Source organism: Centropristis striata, chromosome 24, assembly GCF_030273125.1.
Source record: "Centropristis striata isolate RG_2023a ecotype Rhode Island chromosome 24, C.striata_1.0, whole genome shotgun sequence".
Lineage (NCBI taxonomy): Eukaryota > Metazoa > Chordata > Actinopteri > Perciformes > Serranidae > Centropristis > Centropristis striata.
Genome location: NC_081540.1, coordinates 19,464,179 through 19,489,294, shown reverse-complemented (window position 1 = coordinate 19,489,294; position 25,116 = coordinate 19,464,179). Strand labels below are relative to the sequence as shown.

At 39.5% G+C, this 25,116-nt stretch overlaps 1 protein-coding gene across 1 annotated transcript in view; it reads left to right on the top strand.

The window, feature by feature from the left end:
* pard3ba (par-3 family cell polarity regulator beta a) overlaps nucleotides 1-25,116 on the top strand; it is a 199,416-nt gene that overhangs the window by 92,712 nt on the left and 81,588 nt on the right. The window contains exons 14-17 of the mRNA XM_059328231.1: nucleotides 4,157-4,283; nucleotides 5,656-5,803; nucleotides 8,420-8,529; nucleotides 13,226-13,270. Of these exons, the coding sequence (XP_059184214.1) occupies nucleotides 4,157-4,283; nucleotides 5,656-5,803; nucleotides 8,420-8,529; nucleotides 13,226-13,270 (430 nt within the window). The remainder of the gene's footprint in view (nucleotides 1-4,156; nucleotides 4,284-5,655; nucleotides 5,804-8,419; nucleotides 8,530-13,225; nucleotides 13,271-25,116) is intronic.

The window sequence follows — 25,116 nt, the reverse complement described above, 5'->3', positions numbered from 1 at the left end:
TTAATCGTAGAGCATGAGTCATATGGGATTTTTGAGACTAATTTGAGAGAAAAAAAACAAACTGATAACCAATATGGCGGCTGATGTAGAGAATGTCTGAGCTGGAATTAAAATCAACTTTTTCTTTTTCCAAATGTGCACCAATTTTGCACAGATATGACAATGCACAGGTACTTCAAATGCTTATTTATTATTTCAAGAATATTTAACATTATTATATTTTATCATACATACAAAGTATTGCATTGTCAACCAATTTTATATATAATAACTGAGAAAATACATATAAATAAAATGGATATTTAACACCATTTCCCAAACCAACCAATCACTATTTTCCTCTGCATTATATATTGCAAAAAAGTTTTAATATCGATGCATATGCCAAAACAGATATACCTCATAGGCCAATATGGATGAACGAATATATCAGTTAGGCTGTAGTTGTGTGTCCAAAAGTGTCCAAAAAGCTAATTCCCAAATGTGTATCACTCTGCAACCTCCCGGTTAATTTTTGATTTCCACTGGGCCCTTCAACCAATCACAGCAACAAAACAATAAGCAGCTAGTTAATGGAGAATATGTGGACCTTAATATAAAGTTTCACCAGTTTTAAGAATGCATTGCATTATATTTTTCTCTTTTCTCAGTATGTCAATGATATGGAATTCTGACAGTTTATTGACTATGTCTACACATTAAGATCCATAAGAGATCCAGTTAGCATGCTGATGTTAGCATTTAGCTCAAAGTGGTTTAGAGAAGTGTAATTATAGCAATATAGTGGCGTAATTGCAGCACCCATTCATTCTCTGCCATATGATAAGTAGTTAATTTGAATATTGCTTGATATATGTTTTGAATATATGCTTGAAGGCACTAAAGGCATTGAGCCACTTACCCCGTATAAACTAATAGACCCAAATAAATACCAATTATTAAAAGAATGATTCCTTTTTTCCTGATATATTTGAAGCCTTTTTATTTGCTTCCACTCGTGTGACTTTATTTTTGGCAAACCTTCAAAACATTTTTCATAGCCTTTGCTGGAAAATGAGACGATAACAGCTTGGCTCTTTTTGTCTTTCACGGTCATACTGGAATCTTTTGACTTATGAAACACGATTGGAAACTATTACCACTTAATCGCTCAGTCAGTCGTGTGCTCGTATCGCACCTTTCATTCAGGTGAGTGCAGCTCAAAGTTCACAACAGGTGACTGGAGTAGAATATAAATATTAAAATCAAAGACAAAGAGAAAAAAACAACACAAATGTGTGATCTTGTGGTTCCTCTCCATCCTGAGCGGTGTGATACGTGGGTGGGGTGGATGACACAGTCGGGCGAGGCCGGGCTAAGCCTCTCAGAAGCCCATTGTATGCAGCTGTGGGTTGGGGCTGGCTGGATAGATGGACCCCCCCCCCCCCCCTGTTTACTTATTGTTGTGGGATTAAGATATCTGACTGCCTGTCTGCCTGGCTGCTTCAAAACCCTCAGGCGAGTTGTCAGTTTGCAGAGACGGACGGACGGATATACGGCTGGATTTATAGACGGCTTTGATATGCTTTATGTGCAACCAACACATGCAGAAGAGCTGTCAGAACGTGTGTGTGCAAATTCATAAGACACACATGTATGAGCTCAAAGTGATTGACAGCTATGATGTAGTGACGTATTAACATGTATGGTAGGTACTAATGGCACCTCCGGGACTCCATGACATTGTGCGCACCCCCCATCCGAGCCTTTGATATGGCAAAGACACAGAAACACCTATCATTATTCTCAGGATTATTATTTGTTAAATGAGTGTATAGGTGTGTGTGTGTGTGTGTGTGTGTGTGTGTGCGTGTGTGTGTGTGTGTGTGTGTGTGTGTGACAGCCGTAGCTCCCATCTCTTTGACCAGAAAAGGCTTCTTTCATCCTCCACCAGCGCCGATTCCCACCACCACTTCAAGTCCCTATCTCCATCTGTGGGGTGGGGGGGTCCTTTGTAGTGCTGGGCTGTTCGATAACATGCCTGTCAGGGCGCTCGGGATTATCTTAATTACCGCGTCTCCAAGAGAGTCGCCATTTCTATACGTTTGTGTTTATAAATCTATTTCTCTATTTATAGATTATTTCATCTTATTTGAAAGCAATGGACACAGTCACTCTGGCATCACAGTGGACACATCTTCTCATTCCATGGTTTTTCTTTATTTTTTATTATTGTCATTATAGATTAATACTGAAGACTCAAAACTATGAAAGAACACATATGGAATTACTTATAAGAATATAAGTAAAGAAACATATTCTGGTTCATTTTAACGCTTTTTTGTTTACTACATAGTTCCATATGTGTTCCATCATCATCTTGATGTCTTTATTATTGATCGACAACATAGAAAATATAATAAAAATAAAGAAAAAATATTGAATAAGAAGGTGGGGGGCTGTATTACTTCTTAGCAAGCAACATTGGATAGAAATTCACTTTATTTGTGCTTTTTATTCATGCAAATAATATATCCGGGTTTGGGTTGTCATGGTCTGTAATCACAAGGTAGCCAGGTCCAAAAGAATCATCTATTTTACTCTAAATGGGACTAATATTGATCAAATTAGCATTGTGCTGTAATGAAGAAGACTTGAAACTTGACCATAAACACATTAGGAATATGTTTATAGGGGTCAAGTGAAATCAAGTGAGAAGTAAGGTCAGTTTCTCATAGACTTCTATACAATCTGGCTTCTTTTTGGAACCTGTGGAATCGCTGCATACTGGCCATTAGAAATAATGCAGTTTTAATAAGTCTCACTGCACTTCTTCTTACAGTCTCTAATAATAATTAAAATAATATTCAGCTTCAGTACTGTATGTTCAGTATCTGACTGTGAAGAGTGTTCTCGGCTCTCTGCCATTAAGCAAAGGGAACTATTTTGTCTGAATGGATGACAAATTTCTTTTCCAATTATGTTCAACTTGACTACTTTGTGATATTTTGTTCCTCACCCACCCTACACGTCTATTCAAATCCCTCAGAGGATTGTTCTAAATCTGCTTCCTCAAAGCTTTGTTCCCACATCATCATCTGAGGTGGATCATAATTGATTGGTTACAAGAAGTGACTACGACACAATTAATGTAAAATCTGTCGTTTTCAGAGTAGGTGTATGTTTGACTAAACTGCAGTTGCTCTATCCACAAAAAAAGTATTTTTTCTTCTTAGCTTTTATCAGAAGGTAATCTACCTGTAATATTAATGCAGAATGGATCCGAGATAAATAATGAAAAACTTTGATAGTGGCTGATACAAAAAAGTCTGGCGTCACAGTTGTAGAGTGTGTGGAGCCTCAGCTGAAGGTTTCTTTTAGTCCAACAATTTTTTTATTTCCATGTCCTCATACTGTAATTTCATCATTTCAATCAGCATAATAGCTGATAACAAGCAACACTGGATTAAAAATTCACTTTATTTATGCAAAACACATTTCCAGATTTGTGTACACCCCTAGTTGTAGCCTGTCAATCACAAGGTAGCCATCCCAAAAAAGCAAAAACCTTCTTTATCATCTATTTTACTCTAAATGGGACCATAATTTATAAGATAAGCATTATGCTGTGATGAAAAAGGCTTTAAATTAACGATTGAGACTTTAAACTCATTTGGAAAATGTTTATTGACGAAATAAATCAAGTGAGAAGTAGGGTCAGTTTCTCATAGACCTCTATGCAATTGGATTTATTACACAGCCCTAGCTTGACTGTAAAAAAACATTGATTTTATATGTAAAAGTCTCCCATTTTTTTAAGAACATGTCTTCAGAAAATGGAAATCATACATTTGATGGTAGAATTGGATTAACACAGATTTTTGACTCTAATTTGACGGCAGCTGCTGCAGGCTGATATTTTGTGCGACTGTGCCAAAATAATATTTATTCTGCAGCAGTGGACAGCGTTGGCTGATATGCAATAAACAAAAGGGATAAAAAAAGACATAAGTCCAATCCTACTGGGTAATAAAAGACTTTAATCTTCTAATTTATGAGGCAACATCATACATTTTTCATGAATAGCAACTTTGGATTTAATTTGGCACATATTTTTGCATACTCGCCCTTAATAACCATTCTAATCATCTCTCTTCATCTCTTTCTTTGTTGACAGGAGCTACGGGGCCACAATGCATACCAGGGGCCCTCAGGACCCTCTAGAAACCCGGAGCCCGCCGTGAACGGGGCGAGTCACGCGCCAATGATGACCAACAACTACACATACGGCAACTCTGGAAGTGGTGAGGACGAATCACAAAATATTTGTCCATTTGAACTGTCAGATAGTCAACATTAGGCTTGGAGTGTTTGTGTACTCCCGTTATCTGCCGGCTGAGAGTGTACACACAGTGTGTTTGTCAGCCTATATGTGTGTACATGTGTGTTTGCCATAGCTGCACAGCATGACACCCCGCCAAGCCTCCTGACATTGTTGTCTGCAGCAGCCACCCCGAGTATCTTTACAGCCCCGCATTACAGAGTTGTCACATCTTCTCCCAGCTCTCTTCTTTATATCTCTTTCCGCTCTCGCCCCCTGCATATTTATAGCGGGAGAAAGGGAAGTCATTAACTATGTTTTTCCGAACGCAACGCTTGCTTTTCATGTGCAGAAGATCTGACCTTGGAATCATTACGCTGATGAAACGGCTTCTAAGTGGGCCTGATTTGCATACAGGGTATTGTGCACCGTGTGCGCTGACGTGTAAAAAAAAAACAAGAAAAAAAAAACTAACAAACTGTTTTAAATTCATTCTTTATCTCTCTCCCTCGCCCTCCCCATCCTCCTTCACCCCCTGGGATGCAGGGAGCTTTTCTCACTGAGACTCTGTCAGCTCTCCATCACACTGCAGCAGCAGTACAGTTACAGTCATTTTGTACACACAAAGGCTTTACAGTATGGAAATGATGCTGCAAGGAAGTAAGAATGGGGCTTTTGTATGGAAATGATCGTTCTGTGTGTGTTTGTGTTTTATCTGAATGTGCATTTGTTTATTTATACGTGTGTTTTTATGGAGATCTTATATTTTTGTAAATGTCTGTATTGATAAAAGTGATCCTCAAATGAAGGACATAAATACATGTCAGTGTGTAATATGCAGTCATGGAAAAAAATATTAGACCGCTTTTTTTCTTCAAGTTCATTTTAATGTCTGGTACAACTAAAGGTACATTTGTTTGGACAAATGTAATGATAGCAACAAAAATAGCTGATAAGAGTTTAATTTAAGAGCTGATATCTGGACATTTTTCATGGTTTTCTTGATAATAACCAAAATCAATATCAAGAAAACCATGGATAATGTCTGGATATCAGCTCTTCGATTAAACTCTTATGAGCTATTTTTGTTGTTATCATTATATTTGTCCAAACAAATGAAAATGAACAAGAAATGTAGGAAAAAAAGTGTACACACAATTTTATTTAGCTTGTATTGCCTTTAGAGCAAATCCAGTTTAGTTCAAAGCTAAAAAACAACAACCCAAAAACCGAAAATCTGTTAAAATCAACACCATTTTTTGATTCCAAGTTTTCTTTGGAAAACAAAATGAGTGTTTTTTCCTTCTTTTTTTTCTTTTTTTTTTTACCTGTTTGCTTGTTGTGTTTCTCCTCAGCTCCGTACCCCGCTGCGACCGCCAATGGCGGCCACGGTCACTACAGCAACAACGACGAGGAGCTGGAGGACAGCTTCCCCCCGCCACCCTCCCCCGGCGCCGTGGAGGAAATGAATAGAGACTTACCACCAACTCCCACACGCCACAGGTACCACACACACACACACACACACACACACACACACATACACACACACACACACATACAGCACACAGCAGCATCAGCACTCTATTAAACTCCACACAGGGCCAGAGTTATTATATTCTAATGGCACTCTTAATATGGGGTGCTGTGTTATGAGATAAAGAAGAGCCATTACACTAAATATTACAAGGCTCATATGCATTATTTAGACTATACAGTCTAATTGCAATAGCCTATTTGCATTATGCATAAGTAATTATGGTGATAGCATAATGCAGTAAATTCTGTAGGAGTTTGAAGGCTTAGAAAGAGCTATGATACATGTAATAACCGCAGCAGCAACACACCACAGAAGCAACAGTCTGCCAACAGATTTCTCAATGAGTGTGTTTGTGTGTTCAGCATCTCATGCGGTCAGAATCTGGCATCAATATACTTGTTTTCTTGTAAGTTTAATAGAGACAGTAGATGCTATTGTTTTACTGAATCAAGCCATCTGGCGTGGAGGAAATTGAATGATCTGTGCTGGGATCTTAAAGGGACAGCTCAGATTTTATTTGGTTGCATGAGGTTCTTATGCATAATAAATGTATCACATACAGCAGAAGCCAGCAGGAGGTCATTTCTGGTCTCCTTAACCAACCTAACAACACTTCTTTACATATAATGGATTTCTAAAAATGATAGCCTGGGCTATTTTTAATAAAGGATTTTTAAAAATATATCTTTTAATAACTATGGTCCCCCTTTGCCCGTGAGTCCCGTAGCACTCTTTTATGTTTTTTTTTTTTTAACTTTACCTATCTCTAACCTAAATCTAAGTGTAACTTTAAACATAAAACCAAGTCTGAGGCTTAAAATATACTTGCTTTTAACTACAGTAACGCATCACTTCAGCCTTGTGTATCCTGCAGGGATTTGGAGCGTTGATTGTGCATGTCCTCAGAAATGAACCCTATATAACCCATATAACCTCTGGGAGCAGTGTTAAATATTGATGTTTCTTCACCACTATTCGTCACATAGACAAAACGAGAGACACATACTTGCCATTTTCCCAACGTGTTTGGTTTAGCGATTTCACCGTTTATGCTGCCATGATCATAGAATTACCATTAGATCAACCTCCTTTGGAAGCTCTACTTTTGTGTTTTATAAGATAAGATAAGATAAGATAAGAAATACTTTATTCATCCCAGCAGAGAAATGTAGGTGTTCCAGCAGCTAACATACACACAACACAACACAACACAACACAACACAACACAACACAACACATGTATACATACATATTCCACCTATACAGAACATGAGCCCACAATACATAGCCTAGTATAGAAACAGTGGAATGGATGGTCCATGTGCATTAGTAGCTGTTACTCATAGATAACAGTTACAGCAAGTGTGCAAATATACAGGTGTGTAAATACATAAACAGGTGTGCAAATATACATGTGCAAAAACATGTGCAAAAATACAGTTTGGTAAATACAGTATAAGCAGCTAAGCTAAAATTTAAATAAATATTAAAAAAATATTCTTCTGTCCTTAATAAAAGGGGAGTCATTATAAAGTGCAATTGCAGTAGGTAAAAACATATTCTATTCTTATTTGAGCCCTCACATGGCCTGATTTATGTGGTGCTCCCTCTAGAGATTCCTCCAATAATGTGCAGTACATGGGCATTTATGTGAACGTTTTTGTTCACGACACAGCCAGTTGTCTGCACGTACGTGTGGTTGAAATCAAGTATATTTAAGCCCTTATCCTAACCCTAACCATCAACTAATGCCTAACCCCAACCTGAATCGTAACTTAACCTAAAACCAAGTACTGACCCTGATGGGGCTTTGAAGTGGACCAGCCAAAACATGTTGGTGTTTAAGTATCCTAGGATGAACTGAAGTTGATATCTATGCTCTTTTCAAAGCCACCAAACTTGTAGAACTAGGGTTGTCAAAAGTATCGATACTCAAAAAAGTATTGATACTAAAACGTTGTATCCGGATACAATACTCATTTTCAAAAGTATCGAGTATCTGAAGCTTGTTATCATAGTTGCAGTTTCTTTTTGCACAACTGTTTTTTATTATAAATATTTAACCTGTGTTTCTGTAAATTTTTACATGTTGCATTTTTCTTGTTAATAAAAATATTTCTGTTACATTTTGGGGTCTTTGTTTTTATCTTGGTGGTATCGAAAATGGTATCGAGAATCGAATATTTTCCTGAGTATTGGTATCAAGTTGAAAATTTTAGTATCGTGACAACCCTATGTAGAACACAAGAGTTGCTGGTCTACCGCTGCTTTGATTGTTTGATTGTGAATCTGAACTAACCCTTTTGAACGCCAAAGTCTCACAATCACAAGAATGAAACATTTGAGGCAGCGGTAAACCAGCAGCTCCTATATTCTGTCAGGTAAAATGACTGTTTTTGTCATCGGAGTCTGTTGGCTTTGACAAGAAGAACGGTTTTCAGTAAGCAATGACTACACATACAACCCCACTTCAAACAATTCGCTGACATACTTTTGCACTCCTGGCAGCACTGGAGGAGTAGAGTTAAGTGAATATTGATCAATTGATTTATTGATAGTAATTATGCTCTATTTTGCAGTGAGTTCCAGAAGCAGCCACACATGGCGGCAGCCTTCTACACAGACAGCCAACTGGCCAACGACAAAGACAACATACCTCGCAACAGAGCGTCCAAGAGCATGGACCTGGGTGAGTTTACACACACACACACACACTCTCACACACACACACACACACACACACACACACACACACGCTTCATGGATGAAAGAAGCTGTTGTTTTAGCTCTCACCAGATTGAACGCATTTTCTGGAGCAAAAAACCTTATTGTTGTTGTCTCCACCATCACAAACCGGCCAAACATACGTGTCTAATCACGGAGCCAGACTACACACACTCACACACAACCACAACAGCTATCACATGCCTCTTATCACTACATTTCTTTGTTGTGATATGTAGCCCTCTCCTATTATCCCCGGCCTGAGGGGAATTGACCTGGTGAACTCATAAACCCAGGGGCTTTCCACGAACTGGATGAACACGCCGTCTGCCGCCTGTGTGTGCGCGTACGCGTCTGTGTGTGTCCTCTATTTGTGTGTGAATGCAAGGCGTGAGGTTTCCAATCTCGGGGCTCGCTGTGTGTGTGGAAGGCGAGAACGAAAGGGGCTTATTTCCTCGTATTAACCCGAGCTGACCCCTGTCCTCCTCTCCTTTTTTTCCCCTGTCTGCCTCTCCAATCTTTCTTACTTTTTTCTCTTTTTTTGCTTCAATTTTCTTCATGTCGCTGCACCTCTCTTTTTATTTCTATTTCTCAGCGTTCCCTACATCTTTGTTTATCTCCTTTCTTCCTTTCTTTCTAAGCTGAATGCCAACAAGTTCATTGCTCCTGCTCTCTTTCTATCCATCCCTCTTTCTTCTCTGCCTCTCTCTGATTTCCAATCGCGGTTCATTAGATTCAGTGGATTGGCTTTCTTCCTGCAGCACACGCCTCTGCCACCCGAGCTGATTGGCTTTCATTATGGACAAGGGTGGTCTGCACACACACTTTCTTACTGCTCTATTCCACTGAGGACCCACTCCAATACCCACCGTTATCTGCCTCCTCTTTCTGGCTCCTATCTCCATCTCTGGCCATCTTCCATTTCAATCTGGTTTTTTTTATCCCCCTCCCTGCTTCTATGCATCCCTTCCCTTTCCAAAGGGCTGAAACAAGGTAGCCAGCACAGCTCCGTGTGTGTATATGAGTGGGTGTGTGTCAAGATGGCACACATACTAGACCTCAGATTCTGACCCTGCACTGTAAAAAATGTTTGTAGAAATTACAGTTAAACACTGTCAAATTATATCAGAAATAGGGCGTGAAATTAAAAATGTAATATCACCGTAGTAGACACTTTTAATTACCGTAAATCAAAGAATAGCACAAAACTTTTGCTTTTTTCTGTGATAAACTTTAGAAAACACAGTTTTGCTGTAAAAAATATTAGATTTTTCATTTAAAATGAATGGAGAAATACCATAACGTCACAAGGACATAACTACCCTAAAAATAATAGCAGACCAAAAGAGTCACAAAACGTCCAAAAAAAAACCAAAATGACCAAAAGGGACACAAAACTATTTAAAAAGACACAAAATTACCAAAAAAAAGACAGAAAAAGACCAAAAGAGACATGAAATTATCAAAAAGAGACACAAAATGACCAAAAAAATACGTAAAATTATCAAATGAGACACAAAATTACCAAAAAGAGACACAATAGGGATAAAATGGCAAGTGATTTTTCAGTCTAAATAACAGATTTAGCTGATATTTACATTTAAATTTACAGTAGAAAACCCACTCACTGTATTTTTTACGGTAAAGTTCTGGCAACCACAGCTGCCGGTATTTTACCGTAAATTTAACAGAATATTTTTTACAGTGTGTGTGTCCGTTTTGTATTTCAAGAGCTTTTTCTCTCCTCCAGAGAGTTCCACACACGTCAAGTCTTTACGCTCACATGTATTTGAGCTTTAGCCGAGCAGGTTAGCTTTTATTAAACACCACTTGACAGAAAGAGGTGAGCTTCTTCTATTGACCCCGGATGCCTTAGCAAATAGTGTGTTGACTCAGAGCTTCTGTTCACACACAGAATCCCTCACACACACTGACTTCTGATGCCGAGGTGAACAGTCGAGTCACCGGCACCATCGCTATTCCAGAGTCAAGAGTTTTCTCTTCTATGACATCATTGACATACAGAAATACACATTTTAATAGATAACTTATTCCAGCATGTTTGCCAGTAAGCCTCTGCAAGAGCATTTTTTTTCACTGGATGAGCAATAATGGAAAGTAATGCATTTATCAGTCTAATAATCTGTGTCTGTTTTGGAAAATGGCCTGCATGGATTGGCTTTAGGATGCTCAAAGTGCATTTAAACATCAAAGCTTTTAGGAGAAGTGTATGGGCTACACTTTGTATTTAGTTATTTGGTGCACAATGACTCAGGTTGAATTAAAAACATTAGTGATTTGACATTTCTAGACGGACTGAGGCTGAACATAATAGGAGCTTTTGAACAAAGGCCAGAAACAGCATCAGCTGGCTTTTCTTTATGGAATACCATTATTTCATATTAAACCAAAACATATGTCTGTGAAATAGGGATCCAAAGATGCATTGATCTGGATCCATACATTGATTCAGTCATCAACAATCCAGTGTCACTGATGCAGAATAGTATCAATAAATGTCACTCATCTTAAAGATACGCCTTTATTTTGAAACTCTCACTTTATATTCATTCTTTTTACTAAAAAATATGGTTTTATTTTTCATTTACATGTCTGGAAAGATAATAAAATATATTTAAATCATAAAATCACATTCTAGTTGATATAAATGTAATTAATTGTGTTAAATGACCACATGATGCTGTCTCATATCGATCCCAGACTCCTAAATTTAATCAAATCCAAATCGTATCATAACGACAAAAATGACTTTGTGATCTCAGCAAATATTCTATTATTGGCCAAAGAATCAATATAATATCGTGTTGTAATTAAACTTGTGATTTACATCCCCAGTATGAAATAAATTATGTTATGAAATAAATGTCCCCTGAAAAAAATCTTACATTTGATTATATATTTATTGCCTCATTAATTTATTCCAGGATTCATCTCATAGCCATAATTATTTCATACACATCTTTATATATGCATTTATGTATACATTATTTAACACTGACTTAAATGGCTCCTTCACAATAAAAGCCTGTTTTCCCCCAGTTGAGTTTTTCGTTGATCGACCGCTTTTATTGTGAAGCAGTAGGAAATGTTGCGTTTCAGTCCTGTCAGCATGAGGCTTTTTATCAATTAGTTGAAATCACAGTGGATTACATGCATGCATCATTTCCTGAGAATCCCTCATGATTAGGACAACAATTCACAAACGTTAATACATCTATCGGCTGTTGCAGGATAATTACATAGCATAAACGGGGGTTGATTTCATAAAAAACTTAAAGATAATTAAGATTAAGTGAAGCCTGAAATATTAAGTTTGCACGTACAAACAAAACAAACCAGCCATCAGTATCAGAAGTATATTTAGTGCAATAGACATACGTTATAGATCCATAAAGAGCAAATGGAGACCAGGCCTAATAGTCCAACAGCCTCCGGAGCGCATTCATACTTTCAGAGGCCAAGAGGTGAACTCTGATGTGAAGCGAAACCGATGAAAACAGATCTAACAGCTAGACTGACCGTCTCTGTCTCATTAACTCTGACCGGCTGTCTCTCAACCGTCTGAATCTCTCTCACAGCTTCTATCTTTCCTCAACTTTTCCTCTTTTCCTCAACTTTCTTGCAGCTTTTCTCTCCCTTCTACCACTCTCCGCCTTTGATGTTTCCGTTTTTTCATTCTGTCTTCACACTTTCTTCTCTTTATCTTTGTCTCTCTCACTGTCTCCATGTATCCTGCACATTCCTTACCTCACTTAAATGATATTCCCAACATTATATAGAGCATGAATACCCACACATATATATATATATTTATTTAAAAGAGGGTTTCTGACAGCTGCTGGCCATGCAGACGTCTATCTCTCCTCCCCAGAAAAGGAAGCTTCTCATTATCTCACAGGGTCATACCGCCTGGAATAGCTTCGTCCAGACTTTAAAAGTATCCGGTTATAATTTTATCACGTGCACAAGAAAGGTATTTCTGCTTCTTTGTCTTCTACAGATGTTTTCTTTGCAGGATTTTATGAAACGGCTCTTGTTTTTCCCCGACACACCCTATCACCCGGCACGCTCCCTCTCTTCACTGTTTATCACTTCCTCCTCTCTTCTTCTGTCCCGTCAGTATTCTCCCTTCCTCTCATTTTCTCTCTTCCCTCCGCCATCTGTCCGCCGGGAAAATTGACCTCATAAAAAATGAAAAGGATTATTTAAGAGAAATAGCAGCGTAATGAAAACCTATTATTGTATCCCACGGTGCACTGCCTGTGGCGGCTGATGCTGGCCGACCGCAATCCTGTTTAGTTAGATTAGGCGGTGGTTGGGGGGGGTTAGGAGGGTGGGGGGGGGGTTCTTCTTGTTTTCCTCCCTTTATTATTTCTCTCATTGTCTCACCTCTATCTGTTCTCATTTTCTCTCACAAGCACAATATCACTTTTCTTCTGGTTTTCTTATATTTCTCCGTCTTTTTCATTTCCTCTTGCAGCCCGTCTCATTTCGTCCCTCACTCGACTCGTCGAATACTTCTGCAGGGTTTACAGCAGCAGACACCATTATAACCACTTGCAAAGCTGCTCCGAATGGGTGGCACGCAATAATATGAGCTATTAACTGTGATTTTGCCTGTCTTTTTTTGTGTGTTTTAGTGGCAGATGAGAGCAACATGGGATCACTGGTCGGGCAGAGGAATGGTAAGTGTTTGATATAATCCAACTCTCACAGAAAAACACTCTTCTCTTGAGCTTCCAGCCCAACAATCTGCCACATTTCTCTTTTTCTCGCACGGCGCAACAGTTAATTCCAACCACGCACGAAAACAAATTGACCTTCTGTGCAAAGACTCTCATTTTCTCCCTTCTTTTCTTATCTATTCTCAAACATTTCTTTATTCCTCCTTCTCCTCTGCCTCCCCTTCCTTCCTTCCCTCCGCTCCGCCGGCTGACAAAGTTGAGTTGTGAAGCACTTAGTGTCGGAGCTCTCGCTGCTTTATAGCCGTCCAGGTCAGCAGGCCCACAGTGCTCAATCCTCACCCAGCTGACAGCAGCCGTATAACATTACAATGGCTTCTGCCTCACTTATTCCTCTGCCTTGTTTTATTCGAGAAAAAGTCTGGTTAAAGGTAAAATATAAAGTCAGTTTTACCCTTTGCTTTTACTGAGTGACATTACACAGTAGTGCTTCACACTGTATATAATTCATTCTCAAGAATTTAAGCGCTTTTTGACTGCAGGAACAACTGTTCATTTGGAGGTACCTCTGACTAAAGCTCCTTTCAGACATGCACCTCGTTATGCAAATCTGATGGCAATTCAACATGTCAGTCTCATGTCCCGAGTCAATTTTACATAAAAGTCCTGACAGCAGACTGACTAGGTTGAACCTAATTACTATTCTGTAAAATTTAAAGCACGGCACAGGTCTGAATTAAAAGTTAAAAGTGTAAAAAGTGAGATTTCCATGACTTTAGATCATAAAGCAAGTCTAAAAAAGTGCCATATATGGTGTTTTTTAAGTCATATTGCTGTTTGACATTACTTCTGTATTCACCAAATGCATAAAAAGTTATTTTCTTGAGCATTTATTTGTCATTGTTTCTTTCACTGGGAAAGTGGGAAAAATCCCTCAAAACTACTTTATCTCTGAACTCTCTTCAACCAATTAACACAAATTTGGGTTATACCATGTAACAAATGTAATTTTTTCCATTTCTATTCACAAAGTCTCCCACATCTCGGCTATATTAATGCTGAGAAAGCATCAAAACACACAATTCATACAGCGCTTATTAAAAACTACGTCATTAAATGAGCTTGTAAGGTTGTGATGTCACAAATATAGTATATATAAGTAGAAAGTGCTGCCACAGTGCCATTGCAGACATTACCCGGCTGCAATGATGGTGCAGAGATGCTGAGAGTGACCCAGAAACACTGACCAATCAGAGCAAGCTATGAGGTGGCCTTAAAGAGACAGGCGCATTTTGGATGGAAGGTGAATATAGGTATATTCAAACAGTATTTGATAAAAAGAAATCTGTGTTTTTTGAACATTAATACATTGAACTTTAACTCAAAATACAACCTGAAAATGAGCAGAATATTTCCCCTTTTAATACACACAGAGTGATTAAGTTCACATCCTGTTTGCCTTTAATTATCCAGCAAAATGCTTGAAATACATATAAGTAAAGAGGAATTAGTCCAACTTTGCCATTCAAAGCTTGTCAGATGAAAGGAATATATGCAATGGTTTCATATGCTGCACGCAGCAGTTCCGGGGCTGTGTGTCGGAGCGGTTTGTGCTGTGATCGGGGCACAGAGAGTCAGATATAACTGCTCCAGCGTTGCTTCTCAGTGGGCAGCACTGTGTGGATGTTCTGGGCATCTTCAGGATGAATATAAATCAGAGTACTGCTGACAGAAAGCGAGCATGCTCAACTTACCGTCTCTAGTTGGCAGATCTGGGAACCGTTTAAAAAAGTACGATATCACTGCCAATACCAGTATCTTTATACCACGAGAGGACTTGATTTCATACATTTTTAGCTGAACTGGTTATTAAAAAAAATTAGAAAAATATGCAGAAAGTGGTTATTGTAAATATGTAAATATATATATTTTTTAATGGATAATTATATACATAAATACAATTATTCATGTTAGTTGTACATGTTTATAGAAGACAAAATAAACATATAATATAATTTATTTTGTAGGACAATTTTGGTTATAAATTATGTAAATGTGTATGTTTATTTATATACTTTTTTTTTCATATTAATCTATTTATGTATTCATAGGTTATGAATAAATGAGGGAGCCTACGCTGACTTATTAGCTAAGAATTAATAGAGATGCGGTACATGTATTTAGAATTGTTTTCTAATGCATTATTCTTTTGTTGGTTTGATTATTTATGATTTTTATTTTAGAAATAGATGTTCATGTTTAAAATTCAATCATATATAATAATATAATACATTCAGTTAGGTAAAATGCCAGCACCACTCCTTCCCATCCAAATGATTTTTACACAAAAATATTCTAAATGTGATCAAATTATTAAAATATTTTATAAAGAAATGAACAAAACTGTACAATAAGTTATTATTGGGACATCACAAGTTTCTCAATCTAGCCTCTAGACGACTAGAGCACTTTCACTGATCAGTTTGAGTCCCCTGACCCTTAATTTAAACTAAACTAACACACATGAATCCACAATCACACTTTGCATTAATTGAAGACGATGCAATGGTCATTTCTTTTAGATCCTGATACAATAAGGTGAGAATGCAGGTGTCACTTGACTGGAGAAGTTCTGGCTTATTTCAGTCGATACTCTAAAGGTATGGATTACCGATACCCTGCTGCAGGACTCAGCCTGGAGTTCAGCAGGATAGGTACATCTCATTCAGAACACCCGCTGTATTTTAATACGGCGATGAGGCTTATATAAGAAAAGAATCATGACCAGCATTTTAGTCCTGACAGACCTGGCTTCCTCCCAGGCTCCGTGTCTCTGTTACACACACACACACACACACACACAATCACACAATCACACACACACACACACACACACACACACACACTCACGTCCACCGATCTCTTAAATCCACCTGCAACAAGCCAACTAAGCCTGTTGCCGGTGGAATACAAATGGCCCGAGCACCGCTGGTGACCTCAAATCCACCACACTCAGCATTCACACAAGTGGCTCAGCCCTCCTCCTCTCCTCCTCTCCTCCTCTCCTCCTCTCCTCCTCTCCTCCTCTCCTCCCTCCTCCTCTCCTCCTCTCCTCCCTCATACCCCCTCACTCTCCCCCTCTGTCCTGCAGCTATGATTTTCCTGGCATTCCTGATCAGCACCCATAACCCTCATGATATATAAAGCGATCCATTTCTCTGCTGCAGCATTCCTTTACTGTTTTTTTTTTTTTTTTCATCTCCCGTCCCCTTGACGTCTCAGCTAATGTGTATTGACAGGGCTTTTGCGTGTTTTTCATTTTTGCTGACGCAGTGTATTTGCCGAGCTTCCTGCGCTCCGCCCCCCCCCCACCACCCCCGCCCCTCCCTCCTTCCTAAATGGCCTCAGTGTTTCTTTATGGGCTTTGACATATTTCATTAGGCGGATGGTCTTAAGAGGCCTGCCTGGCTTCTTTAATCTGGCTAAAACCCTTTTTCTCTCTGGCTAGAGCTGCTGCAAGGAGCGCTTCACTCCTCTAACTCTCTCTCTCTCTCTCTCTCTCTCTCTCTCTCTCTCTCTCTCTCTCTCTCTCTCTTCCCCCATCACTTACTCATGCTGTCCCACTCTCTCTCTCTCTCTCTCTCTCTCTCTCTCTCTTGATTCTCCAGTCTTAGGAGTCTCCATCTTCAATAGAGCTTTTAGTTCTTTTTTTCTTTTTTCACTTTCATCTTTGCTACCACTCTCGTTCTTCCCGCTCTCTTCTCTCTGATTATTCTCCGTCTCCTGCTCTTTGTCGCCAGGCTCATCCCCATTTTTAGTCTCCTCTCAATCCCAAAACCGTCATCTCTCTTTCTTCTTCTCCTCTCTCTCCTTCCCTCCCACATCCGATTCTCTCTTCTCCAACACTTTCATTCTCTTTCTCTCAACAGGCTGATCCTTTTTTTTCTATTCACTCGCTCTGTTATCTTCAATCCTCTCTCTCTCTCTCTCTCTCCGTTCTCTGCAGCTGTATCTGTTCCAGCCTTATGTGATTATGGTGAACATGCTCCAGTCTCTGAGTTTCCTCTACCATGTCAGAACAGCCCAGCATCTCTCAGTGCCTCTGTATGTTTTGTGTGTGTGAACTCCCGCAGACAGCCAGAATAGTAATGGACAGATATCCCTTCATTCATCCCTCCATTTTTCTCCCTTAGAGTCTAACATCTCCCCTGGCGGCAGGCTGCCCTCTTACAACACACCTGGGAGCTCATCCAGCACACACACACACACATGCTAAAGATGCACACACACAAGCACTGGGTCTGTACCGAGGGATATACTGCAGTACTGCAGCTCAGCCTCATGCACATACACTTGCATTTGTTTACATGTTTGAATGCCTCCCATGCTGGCGATCACAGTGGTTGAGGACATTATGATTTCACGTTTTTCGCCCATTGATCCAGTTCTTGTGACCTCAATATCTCAGAAACGCCTTCAGGGAATTTCTTCAAATTTGGTGCAAACATTAGCTTGGACTCAAGGATGAACTTTCCATTTGTTTACATGTTTTTACGTCCCCCATACTGGCAATAGCAGTGGTGGGGGAAATTATGATTTTATGTTTTTCTGCCCATTTATCCAGTTCTTGTGACCTCAATACCTCAGAAACGCCTTAAGGGAATTTCTTCAAATTTGGCGCAAAGGTCAGCTTTGAGTCAAGGATGAACTTTCCATTTGTTTACACATTTTTAGGCCCCCATGTTGGCGATCTCAGTGGTCAAAGGCATTATGATTTCAGGTTGTCTGTCCCTTCATCTCATTCTTGTGAGCTCAGTACCTCAGGAACACCTTGAGGGAATTTCTTCAAATTTGGTGCAAACGTTAGCTTGGACTCAAGGATGAACTTTCTATTTGTTTACATGTTTTTAATGCCTCCCATGCTGGCGATCACAGTGGTTGAGGACATTATGATTTCACGTTTTTCGCCCATTGATCCAGTTCTTGTGACCTCAATATCTCAGAAACGCCTTCAGGGAATTTCTTCAAATTTGGTGCAAACATTAGCTTGGACTCAAGGATGAACTTTCCATTTGTTTACATGTTTTTACGTCCCCCATACTGGCAATAGCAGTGGTGGGGGAAATTATGATTTTATGTTTTTCTGCCCATTTATCCAGTTCTTGTGACCTCAATACCTCAGAAACGCCTTAAGGGAATTTCTTCAAATTTGGCGCAAAGGTCAGCTTTGAGTCAAGGATGAACTTTCCATTTGTTTACACATTTTTAGGCCCCCATGTTGGCGATCTCAGTGGTCAAAGGCATTATGATTTCAGGTTGTCTGTCCCTTCATCTCATTCTTGTGAGCTCAGTACCTCAGGAACACCTTGAGGGAATTTCTTCAAATTTGGTGCAAACGTTAGCTTGGACTCAAGGATGAACTTTCTATTTGTTTACATGTTTTTAATGCCTCCCATGCTGGCGATCACAGTGGTTGAGGACATTATGATTTCACGTTTTTCGCCCATTGATCCAGTTCTTGTGACCTCAATATCTCAGAAACGCCTTCAGGGAATTTCTTCAAATTTGGTGCAAACATTAGCTTGGACTCAAGGATGAACTTTCCATTTGTTTACATGTTTTTACGTCCCCCATACTGGCAATAGCAGTGGTGGGGGAAATTATGATTTTATGTTTTTCTGCCCATTTATCCAGTTCTTGTGACCTCAATACCTCAGAAACGCCTTAAGGGAATTTCTTCAAATTTGGCGCAAAGGTCAGCTTTGAGTCAAGGATGAACTTTCCATTTGTTTACACATTTTTAGGCCCCCATGTTGGCGATCTCAGTGGTCAAAGGCATTATGATTTCAGGTTGTCTGTCCCTTCATCTCATTCTTGTGAGCTCAGTACCTCAGGAACACCTTGAGGGAATTTCTTCAAATTTGGTGCAAACGTTAGTTTGGACTCAAGGATGAACTTTCTATTTGTTTACATGTTTTTAATGCCTACCATGCTGGTGATCGCAGTGATTGAGGACATTATGATGTCACGTTTTTCGCCCATTAATCCAGTTCTTGTGACCTCAATATCTCAGAAACGCCTTGAGGGAATTTCTTTAAATTTGGCGCAATGGTCAACTTTGACTCAAGGATGAAGTTTCTATTTGTTTACATGTATTTAATGCCTCCCATGCTGCCGATCGCAGTGGTCGAGGACATTATGATATCACGTTTTTTGCCCATTGATCCAGTTCTTGTGACCTCAATATCTCAGAAACGCCTTGAGGGAATTTCTTTAAATTTGGCACAAACGTCAGCTTGGACTCGAGGATAAACTTTTCTATTGGTTTACATGTTTTTACACCCCCATACTGGCGATAGCAGTGGTCGAAGGCATTATGATTTCATGTTCATTCATCTTATTCTTGTGACCTCACTATCTCCGTAACGCCTTTGAAAAACGCAAACTTCCACTTGGACTCAAGGAAGGTAATATTCACTGTCACATTATAATGTTTTGCAAAAACACTTTTCTGGCTATTATTCAACACCATAGTTCAGGAACACAAGAGGAGATTGTGACCATATTTCACATTTGGTTGAATACTCAATTGGTGACATGGATCTTAAAGGTGACACAGCCTAATTGTCACAATAAATGTGACATTTTATAATTCTGGAAGCCACAGACAGGTTCAGTATCTACACTTTGGAAACTCAAATATGTTAAATATAAAAGTTCTGAACTGATACAACACATTCTGCTAGTGATACATTTGACTACTTTGAAAACAGGTTAAAAACACTTTGGTTAAGTTTAGGTAAAAGACTGTGTGAAGCTTCTTTGCAGCAACCTCCATATTTGAAGCTCTGTCTCCTGTCATGGCTTCATTTCAGTCTAGACAGACATGGATGTAAACATTCAACTGCGAGGCAGTCGTGTTACTTTCAGTCTTTTATATGTTTCTCTCCATGTGGCTGTTTTCCGATGATCATTTAAAGATACCCGTTGTTGTGTGGATGTTTAGTGCCACTGAGCTAACAGCTGACCCCGCGGCACGGCCACGGCGCCGTCACTCTGTTCGCCTATTAGTCCCTGTTGCTTCTTCCACACACAATGAGACTTTAGAACCAGCCGGCGTCCTGCCAGCGCTCAAGCTTTGTTTTCACTCTCTTTGTTTGGGTGTTGTGTAACTCTGCCTCTCGCTGTCATTCTCTCTCTCTCTCTCTCTCTCTCTCTCTCTCTCTCTCTCTCTCTCTCTCTCTCTCTCTCTCTCTCTCTCTCGTTGTTGTTGATTTAAGCTGAAAGTCACCATGTTGTGGTGATTTGAGTCGATTTTTCCTTCTTTGTCTGTAAGGACCATCTGCGAGTGTGTTTTTCATGTATTTCTATGCTTATAATGGCCAATTCTGCTCTTTTTGTTACATTGTCAACATGTTGGACTTTTAGGCAACCAGGTGTGAACTGTAAAGTGTAGGAGAAGTTCAATTAGTTACAACTCTTTCTAACACTGGCTGCTCATTAACTGGGGGAGCATCATGCTGCTGCCAGTGTTCTTTTTGTATTTAGTTTGTTCAGGTTGACCACTTTTTGGAGCCGGTCTCATTATCCTCAAGTCTATTAGAGCTAGGTCTGATTTTTCCTTGTATCCCTGTCATATCAGGTCTGAAATTATGCATATCTGGGTCCGATAGGTGCTCCAAAACTTCAGAATCTTTTGGTGATATCGTAGTCAATAAAGGTCTTCACAAGTATGGCATTCTGCAGCTATGTGTGCATGTTTATCCGCTCTACAGTTCTCCCTCAATGCACAAGCGCTTTTATCCGCCACGCATTTACAAATGGCACATGTCCCGCTCCACGCCGTTCGCTCCAACCCTCATCCATACCCTGCCAACCCCCTGCGCTGCTGTAATCCAGTAGAGGTAAGCAGTAATTATGAAATGGCCTTTTAAGTCCCCTCCAGTTATTAAAGCCATTCATCTAGTTGGAGGCTGAATACATACGGCCCATATGTCCCCATTCTCTCATACATCTAAACAGCTAAACCCAATTACTGCCAGAGCAGCGCCTCCATACTCTGCCTCTGATATAGCTGAGTGCATTCAGATAGTGATGGAGGGATGCTTCATGATTGGACAGGTCTTTAATTGGAGTGGAGTTTTGATTGGCCATAACATGAATTGGATTTGCTTTTACTGGCTATACAGTTGTCTGAAGTGATTTGGTTTGAAGTCAAGTTTGTCGTATGATGAGAAAACCGAATATGGAGACAGAGCAGCAGTGACAGTGTGTTCTCCCAGTGCTGTGCCCAAACATTAGTCTCTATTTAAAGGATAAGGCTGCCAATAGTCTATATTTTCTGATATGAAAAGACCAAACCAACAAAAAGTATTGCCTGTTCATTGCCAAAGCCTGACAGCTTATTTCTCCATCCCGCAGAGCTCCATTGTTGTTCAAAAACTACTAAAAAATATCAGTGAGCCGCACAGCTAACACGTTCCCTCATTTCTCACTGTAGTTTATTTTGAGTCAATCTCATGCACCACCCTGGTGTCAATCAATAGTGCAGTCAGTGTATTCAGCCTCAGAGGGATAAAATAAAAAAAATGAAACACATTTTCTTCCCCAACCTGAAAGATTTACATGTTCAGTTAGAACTAATGGGCTTTGGGCTGAGTGCCACGGCCAGAGGAGGGAAATGGGAAAGTTTTGAGAGACAGAGCAAAACATTTTGTACTTGTTATCAGATAGAAGTGTTAACTCATTACCATACGGCCTCACTGTGATAAATCCCCCAAAATTTGGCAGTATATTACACTTAATACCATGAATTTGGAAACTAAAATGTCAGTTGTCAGGGTGAAAGGCAGGAAATAGACTGCAGACGGGAATCTTTTAACCACCTAGACAAAGGCCCACCCTGACAATGTGGATCTAGTTTGTGTGGGTGTCGTGCACCCAACAGTCAACCTTTGTCCCCACTAGGTTTGGTGAGTCTTAACTGATTTCCATTGGAGGGGTGGATTAGAGCGCCTATCCACCTGAATCTAACATCATTTTAAGTCGACACTGTTGCATAGCCGTGCCAAAGTACTGTTTATTTCCCCCCAGGGGTTTATGAGTGGAATGAGTGCAGTAAAAACAAACTTTAGCCGTGATCAAGGCGGATTTTGAATCGATATCTTGAAATGTTGCATCAAAGAAAATGCAAATTAGGGACATCTCCATCAACTGGTTTAGAGTGAATAAACAAAGCTGCAGTAACTTACTTTGGTCAGAAGATGGCAGTGTAATGTGTTGCTCTAGGCTAATCCGTCAGCGGACAGGAGTAGATACTAAAAAAACATAAAAGAGGTTGCTAATCGGACAACTTTGGCCACTTACAAGAGAAAATGGAGAGAAGTCTTCAGCAATTAGATTCACTTGATCAACTTTGTTCACTACGTCAGAACTTGTACAAAAATGTGTTTCCATCTCCCGTTTTCAAAAAAGACAAAACCCACTAAAGCAAGTATAAAAACTTTAATGCACTTTTTCTAAAGTTTTATTGAATTTTGGCGTTTCCATCCAGCTTTTCTCATGCAAATCTTCAATATATGTAAAAACTTTGCATTAGTCCCCCGATGGAGCTCATCATGTTGATTGTTTTTACCAGTAAAACCAGTTTTACTGTCACAATGCTGGACAAATCAGACAACTTGAAATGGACGGATTCAGTAGTCTGTACATTTTCAGTAATGGTCTTTTTATGAGATGTTTTGTCCAGAAAAGAATTATAGATTAATGCCAGACATATGTGTCATGCCACTCGTGCTTTTAACTCTTTAGACGTCTCACATGTCATCATAGCTGTGCTCCAATAAAACTTTAAAAGCCTGTATACGGTACATTCAATCTAAGGTGAAGCAACGGAGGTTAGCGTCATGAGACCTTTCTGTCCATTTCTTTGTGCAGTTTAAATCCATTCATAAACCTTTATTGAGATGAGATTTGTTAATGTCTATTGTAATTGAAGATTTTTAAGGCCCCTCTTGGATTAGATGACTTTTACTGAAACAGTGTAACACAGGAAGGGGCCATGCTATCCCCCTGTAACACTGTGTTTAATGCTTCTGTTGGATTAAATTCAATAACCTTTATTGAAAAGGGCGGCACTGAGAGCAGGCTTTCTTTTACAGGTGTGCAGTAAGAGTGTGTGTATGTGTGTTTTTTATAGAAGAAAGCAGGTCAGAGCCTGTTTTACAGGTCTCCAGAAAAACAGCTCCAGGTTTTATTGGCCAGCCCTGAGATTGGATACGAGATGGAAAAGAGTGTGTGTGGATCTGTGACTTACATGTGTGTTTCTTTAGGCATATATGTGAGCAGCCGTGTGTGTGTGTGTGTGTGTGTGTCCGTGTGTGTGTCCGTGTGTGTGTCCGTGTGTGTGTCCGTGTGTGTGCCCGTGTGTGTGTCCGTGTGTGTGTCTGTGTGTGTGTCTGTGTCTGTTTGTGTGTGTGTGTGTGTGCTACCTGTACCCAATTTAAAGAACTATGGCCAGGAGCAACAAGCCCCTTTTCACTGTTGGCTAAAGTGTCTCCTTGGCAACTCACCGTCACCCCCCCACCCCAACACACACACACACACACACACACACACAGACAGCGTCTCTGTACTGCCACCCCCAGTGGTTTTGATGGAGGGGGCACTTTCTTGTAACCGTGGCAACCTTTCAGCCAGTGTGCTGCAAAGCTCCTTGCTGTGGAGCACATTGTAGTCCAGTTGATAGGTAAGTGTTAAGACCCTGCTGAGACACTATGGGAGTGAGTGTGTGTCTCTGTGTGTGTCAGCTATGTATTTGGAATGAATGGTCTTTATTTATATCACTATTTTTAAAACAGAGCATCTCTAAGACAAGCTACAAACTTGGGCTGTCACTTTTTCCCAAAATCAAGTAATTCAAAGCGATATTGGCAGCTGTGAGGTTGTTAACTGTCAGTTTAGTGACTCCGTCTATTGTTCGTGTCATGTTACTGTAAGGTTGCTGCAGCAAAAGTCGGCAAAATGCTTTCTCTTTATCGGAGTCTAGTTTGCTTGTTTTGTTACTTGACAGTTTTTGACATATGATTTTTAAATAATAACCTTGTTTATTTTCATTGAATAAGAGTGAATTTATGCTTCTGTATAACAATACATTCATGGCATGATAGTGTCTGAAAAGGATAAACCTTACAGTGAATAGTTATGTTTCCATCAGCAAATTTCTCTGAAGATTTGTATTAGATTAACTTGATGGAAACACCAAAATTCGATAAAACGTTCAAAAATGTGCATAAAAGTTTTTGCGCTCGCTTGAGGTGGTTTGTGTCTTTTGCAAAAAAATAGTTAATGTTGTAAACAGGAGATGGAAACGCTTTTTGACGTTTAACTCACATGATGATGAAAGTATGTTAATGCAGTTTTGTTTATTCGCTCTAAACCAGTTGATGGAAACGTCCCTAATTCGCATTATCTTTAATGCAACATTTCAAAATTTTGCTTCAAAATTTGCTTCGACTTTAATAGAAACTTGGCTAATGTGTCAATAAATACATTAAATATTATTATCTAATGATTATTAACTACAAAAGTTCTGATCAGTCAGGAATTGGCATGGTTTTAAATAAAACACACAAGAAGCCTTATTCTCCTTTTAATAATTTCCTGAATGTTAACAATCAGGTCGGCAAACTCATTAAAATATGCAATGATTAGGATCTGTGTAGATGATGAAATATATGCATTAGAATGTGTGAGGAGCCACCAGATTTGGGCTTTTACAGCAAACATTTTCTTGCCCCCGGACCCCTCTATATGTTTCAGATTCCCCCCACCCGTATTCCCATAATCTC